Genomic DNA, 6,359 nt, shown 5'->3' with positions numbered 1-6,359 from the left:
CTACTATATGAAAAGCCTACCAAATCTCTAGTAGTAGTAAGAAATGTGCAGACAAATCTATCAGTAAAATTGAAGAGACAAGTCAGATACAGATACACATCCAGCCCTCAGCGCAGAGCTTCCTGAACAGTGAATTTTATTAACCAGTGCTTTTGAATTTGTCTTAATGTAAAGCTAAGTATTAGAAAACCACACATGCTTGATTGTAAGCTCAATTGTTCTTCTCTAAAAGGTGCGTGAAATGTCAAAGTAGCACTATACTGCTACTGCATTTGCAATGCAGAAGTTAAAGAAATAATTGGTGTAAGATTGGTTGAAATTGAAGCAGGGGGAGGGATCAAATTTTAAGCTAGGTAAGTCTGGTTTGCTTGTTATCAGAAGATCATTTTTTTGAAGGGAGCAGTATTTAGTATTTCAATATTAATTCCTGTCTGTTACCAGTACTTAAGACACTGGTTAGCTTGATTCTGTCTGTCTCTATATTGTGTTTTACTGAAATCAGCTGTTTCCTGGCTACAGCTTTGATGTACTTGCAGTTTGAAAGTGCCATAATCTTAATTACAAAATGAGAGCAAATCTTTAAAAAAGTCAAGAGTGATGGTAACTGCACTAATCCCATCTTAGACCAGAAAGTGACTTAAAAAAAAAAAAGGCGGCAAACTGTGGGTAACTTATTTCCTAATTTGGAGAAAATCTTTGGAATGAATACAGGTCTCTCCTAAATCTAATTGGTTTGGGTCAATTTGTAAAGACTGATTAGCTACCTGTAGTGTCTGGACAGCCTAATCTCTTCCTTAGTGCTGTAGACCGCTATTGTCCATTGGTCAAACAACAGTAAAACCAGCTTGATCAATGCCTGAGTTTGTGAAACACACCAATGCTATCAGTTATTCATTGTTTCTTCACAAGCCTTCACTGTTTTGAGTAAAGCCTGTGCATTAACATAATTTACAGCAAAACTGAAATAGCCTAGAAAAGAACAAAGAAAGGAAATGTTTTGTGTAGTTTTTTTTCCTTTGCGAACAGACATGCAAATACAGGTAACAAAGATCTACATGTTACGAGGATGTTGTGTGAAGAGAAAACAAAGAACCTACATGTTGAATCGGAATGTTACATGCCTACCTTGTATCTAGCTTGGTACTTTAGAACAAGTTAGTTATTGGGGCTAAGGGACTAAGCAGTCCACCTCCGTTTTGAAGCCCACCTGGCCTTAGCTTTTAGGGATCCCTTAGAACCTAAAAGTTTCAGAGTGTTTTCAACAAGGCCTTAATAGGCCACAATTTCAGTTTTGCTTTGAAGATCTGTTTTTAAGAAATTTTTTAATGCCTTGTTCTGTCAGAATTTTGCAAATTTGCTGTAATTATTCTTGTAAAATGAGGTTGTGCAGGATTTGCCTATCAGCACTTCATGCTGTAGTTTGGTGGCTGTCACCCACTAAGTGAGCCTGTCATCATGAGTCAAGCCGGGAAGCCCTGTGCACGTAGATGGGTCATCATCTTCCCAAGATGAGGAGATCACCGAGTCCTCATGTGCTTGTTGGTTTGTTTCAACCCACTTCTCTCAGCCTGTCTCACTATTGAAAGAATTCACACTTCAAAATGCAGTATTTTTTTTCTCTGATGCAGAGCATGCTTGCAAGACTGTTTCCTGTGGGCAGAGCGGAGGTGGTGAAGTTGCATTGCCTAAATAATGGTGGCCTTGGAGGGCAGCAGCTCTTTGCACAGCATGCTTCCTGGTCAGGTGCGGTTTTTGTGTGATCTCCTGTCACGATGACTGAAGACAACCTTGCTGGTTATAACGTCATATAAATCAGAAAGCAGTGCACCTCTTCAGAAGGACAGAGTTAGTTATTTTTGGACGCAAACAGCCCCGGCACCCTTTGCTGTCTCACGCCCCACCGTTAAGCGCTTCGCTGCGGGGTGAGGCAGGGGCCGCGGCCCTGGGCCGCGCTGTGCCCGTGAGGGGACCGGCCGGGCGGGCGCTGAGGCGGCCGTACCCGGGGCGCTCGGCCCCGTTTGGCTCGCAGGCTTCCAGTGCGGTACAGCCCGGCTTTTGCCTCATGGGCGACAGAGCGAGGGCGGCGTGGCGGCTGCTCCCGCCGCCGAGAGCTTGCCCCGCTCCTCTCCGCAGTGGAAGCGGCATGGCGGGACGGAGGGTGAGGGGGTTGTTCCCGCCGCCCGCGGCGGGGAGAGGGCTCCTCCGCAGGGAATAGCCCGCTCCCCAGCTGACGGGCAGCGATAACGCCTTCGGCCTTCCAGGGTGCTGCCTAAAGGTGGGGGAACCCGCCCGCCGCCCTCCATCTCCTTCCCCCCCCACCGCCCCGCCCCGGGAAGGCAGGTGTCGGACAGGGGTGGGCTGTCGGCTGATGCCATGGCGGGGGCAACGGACACCCCGGAGCGCCGGGGGGAGCAGGAGCAGGACGAGGTAAGGGGCTGGGGAGGGGGAAAGGCGGCCGTCGCGGGGCTTGAGGAGCCCCCCGGCCACAGTCCCGCGGTGAGAACGGGGCAGGGGTCCCGCCCGCGCCCTCCTGCTCCGGCGCGGTGGGTTTTTATTTTCGTTGCGGATGGGTTACGGGGAAGAGGGGGGGTGGGCAACCCCGGGGGGGGGGGGTTGGGGCAGCCCGAACTCTCTGCTGTGCTGTTTTCTGCGGTGCTTCCCGCGCCGCGCAGCCGGTCTCGGCGAGGTGCCTGAAACGGCGCTTAAATCCTCACCGCCGCCCCCTTCCCTCTCACCAACGCCGAATTTCCAGAGCAGCGTTGCGAGTGGGAGCGTTTCCCAGTGCTTCCTCCGTAGACTCGGTGCTTGCCGAGACGGGGGTGGAGAGGCAAGTAGGTCCGTGTGGGACCCCTCTGGCTCCCTGTCTCTTGAGGGGGCACCTGGTCAAAGTGGGAAGGGGCAGCTGCAAAACAGAGGGGCCGAGGGAGCCTTTTGGGGTGTGGTGGAGGGCGTTCAATCCGCGGACGCTGTGGGCACTTGCTGTTCTGGCTTGAGTTTTTTTTTGTGTGTTCAGAAAGCATTAATGCGAGAAATGGGGAGATTTTAAACAAAAATGTGCCCTCTTTGGCTCGCAGAGCCCCTCGGCTCTATGTGTGTCGGGCAGCTGGAAGAATATCTTGGGATGGCACCGCTGCATCCTGCCTTCTTCCTGTGCCCTCTCTAGGTGTCTTCACCCAAGCCCTGCTCCTGTTATTTCTTCCACTCAAGGGCGGGCTGATGTCTTTTAAGAAACCTGAAAACAGTCCTCAGAATCCTTCGCATGAGGGACCTGGGATGCTAGCTGTGACTGTCACACTCATCCTTTTCGGAGGCAGTTCTATGGTCACGGAAGAACAGAAACATTACCAGTATTAATTCTATGTTGAGAGCAAAGCTGACTCAAAAGCTGTTCCTCATTAGCTGCATCTTCATTGTTTCTCCGATAAACCTAGACTGGCGTTTATCTTTGAGGCACACATTTTGCGCTCTCTTCTTACTGCTTTTGAATTACTTGTTGGTTCTGTTCTGCACTCAGCTGATAAAGAATAGCTTAGAACAAAATGCAGCTGCTCCCTATGCCCATAACATTCATGCAATATCTTCACACAGTTGCAAAGAGTTGTTTTCCATGTGCTAAAGACTTTTTTTTTTAGAAATAAGATGATCTGTTATAAACATGTATGCAATTTCTCTTCTGTTGTGGGAGGGAAAATTTACAAGCAGTGAAAAGTATGGTTTTAACTTACAAGTGAATTAAAAATAAATAAACTATGAGATGCATTCATTTTCTGTAACAATGTTTAAACTTATTCTATTAAAGGAGCAAAATAAAATATCTTGGCTATTATGCTTTCTTGGTTTACCTTGAGACACAAATAACTTTTATATGATGAAGGCGTTAAGTACAAAATTATCAAGTCAATCTGAGAACAAAAAAGAAAAGATTATGATTTTGTTTGACCTTCCTTTCTCCTACCTCCCACCCCATCCTCTCACCTTTCTCCTGAAGCTTGTAGAAGCAATTTGATGTAGACATTCAACTACACCACAGGGGTCTCAAAACTAGTTTTGAATTGTAAATACTTTGTATTTGTTCCTTATTTGACCACTGCTTGCGCATTCAGATCTCTAGTGCTTTTTTTGAGTACTCTGATCTTACTGACAAACTTGCACAGGTGAAAAAGCTTTCACTGGATTTCACAGGAGTCTAGCTGGGTGCAGCATTGCAGCAGGGAGATTCAGTCGTAAGAGGAAAAACCCTGTTAGTTGCTTATGGTCAATGCACTGCTGTTGGTCACACAGCTCTGCAGGAGTGCAGTCTTCTCCTTCTCCAGATAGTTTCTGGTGTCATTTATTAGCAATATCGTGTAGTCCCAGCCAAGGTTGGGGGGACTGATGCCTCTAGATCCTGTAACAGACAGCTGCCACGTGTATCTTTTCTACTCTTAACTGCAGGTTAAGCTCAGGAGGTCAGAAAGAAGGAAATGTTTCAGCTTCACTGGTGCAGAGACCTACCTTCACTATTACCACTGTCTCATAGGCTACGGAGGTAGAAAACATAGCGATTGCCATATAACTTCAATACGGAGAGTCAAAATAGATTATGGGCTGCTGCTTTTGGAAAGAGACACCAGAATGTAGAGTCTGAGTGATTATTTCCCAGCAGACAGAAGCCCGGGGCACTCAATGAAATTACCGGGCAGAGGTCTGCGATGAGCACGGTGGCATTTCCTTTCACGGTACGTGTCGCTCACATGGAGAACCACTGTGGTGTATTGTGGCTTAACGTACAAATAAGTTCCAAAAGTAATTAGGCAAAATAAAAGGAAAACAGGTATTGAATAGTGATCAGGATCTAACTTCAGTTTCTGAAGTTAGCGAACTGCTGATTCCGTGCATTTCTGTGAGTGACCGAACAGGACACCTCTGTAGGTCGTGTCTGTCTGACAGCTTGTTTTATTCTGAAAATAACATTCATAAACAAAATTTAGTGAAAACTTAACTACTGCTGTGACCAAAGTATTAACTTTACTTCAAGGTGATCTGGGAGCGTGGTTCAGAAGGTGGTTGAGCAGCATCCTGGGGGTGTGTGGAATCACAGTGAGAATGAACGGGATGGTCTTTGAAGGACCCTTCCATCCTAAACCATTCTGTGATTCTATGACAGCTACTAGGGAAAAAAAGTGTGAAAGCATCATTATGGATCTAAGGTTTTTTCTCTGCTTGTTTGAGGGGTGGAATGGGATACAGGATTTACATAGCAGTGGTTTATGTCTCTTGATTTCAGCTGGAAGTCATGTTGCCAATGCTTGGAGATCAGAAGGGAAAGTATCAAAGGAAAATAAACTTTCAAAGTAATTTAGTTTCTGGGAGGATGGAGGTGAGGCTAGGAGAAGGGAATGATTAAAAAATGAAACAAAGTGATAAAATTTAAAAGTACACAGCCTCTGGACAAAGCTTAAGAGGACTGTGTTGTAAGTCAAGTGAAAAAGATTCTATAGACCCCATAAGTTTAGTAAAACTCACATTTAATAGAACTTACGTATGAAAAATGGAGAGTTACTTTGTACAACAAATATGTATATAGTCTGTTGCATTTAAAATCTATCAAGTTAAATAGTATATTGTTCTGATGAAGCCTGTCTTGTGACTGTTTACCACTCTTTTTATTATTATTATTATTACTATTATTATTATTATTATTATTATCATTATTATTATTATTATTATTTTGTTGGTTTTCTGGATAGAAGAGAATTGCCGATGTGGAGTACAAGTGAGGCCTGCTGGGATGATAACGTTCTGCAGCTCATGCCTTGACACTGCCCACTTTACTTGGGTGTAGCAGCGGGATGCCACCCCGCCTTTCTCTGGAAACACGAAAAGGAAAGGGACTCGATACCCGTGCTTGCTTGTTCACACCCATCAGATAAAACAGTTCAAAGGAAAATGATTAGATTATGAAAGGCTCTATCTAGAAGCCTAAAACTTATCAAAACTTTGTTAGGTAGTAAAGATGATGGTACTGAGTAAATTTTAAAATGTTCTGAAATTAGGTAGTGTATCAGAATGTTATCGTTTTGGTGGATCTCAGTACCGTATCTCTATTTTTATCCTGATCTAATGTAAGAATTAAGGGCTTGTGGAATCGGTTCACAGAGAGGGCAGACCCAGGATTAATGTTGCTGCTTGTCTTCATGTTTCCTGGTTCCTGCTGACAGCAATCTTTAAAGAGGGATTGAAAGCCTAGAAGTCTGAATTCACGTTGGATGCGTTGTCCGTTTCAAAGGAATGCAAGATAAAGCAGAGTCATTTTCTTGCTGTATTTTGAATTTTATGGCATGTAGTCAAATCTTAAGATTTTTATTTTAAAGGCTTTC

General features: G+C 44.9%; 1 protein-coding gene across 3 annotated transcripts in view; it reads left to right on the top strand.

The window, feature by feature from the left end:
* The first annotated feature begins 994 nt into the window (after window positions 1–994).
* The window catches only part of MFSD2B (MFSD2 lysolipid transporter B, sphingolipid), a 39,653-nt gene continuing 34,288 nt past the window's right edge, over window positions 995–6,359 (top strand). For all 3 annotated transcript variants that reach the window (XM_086743364.1, XM_086743363.1, XM_086743362.1), the window contains exon 1: window positions 995–2,427. In XM_086743364.1, the coding sequence (XP_086599490.1) occupies window positions 2,369–2,427 (59 nt within the window). In that variant the 5' untranslated portion in view covers window positions 995–2,368. The remainder of the gene's footprint in view (window positions 2,428–6,359) is intronic.

The sequence above is a fragment of the Chlamydotis macqueenii genome, chromosome 3 (assembly GCF_036417535.1).
Source record: "Chlamydotis macqueenii isolate bChlMac1 chromosome 3, bChlMac1.mat, whole genome shotgun sequence".
Lineage (NCBI taxonomy): Eukaryota > Metazoa > Chordata > Aves > Otidiformes > Otididae > Chlamydotis > Chlamydotis macqueenii.
The sequence above is the reverse complement of the archived record's forward strand: the minus strand, read 5'-3'. Positions and strand labels throughout refer to the sequence as shown.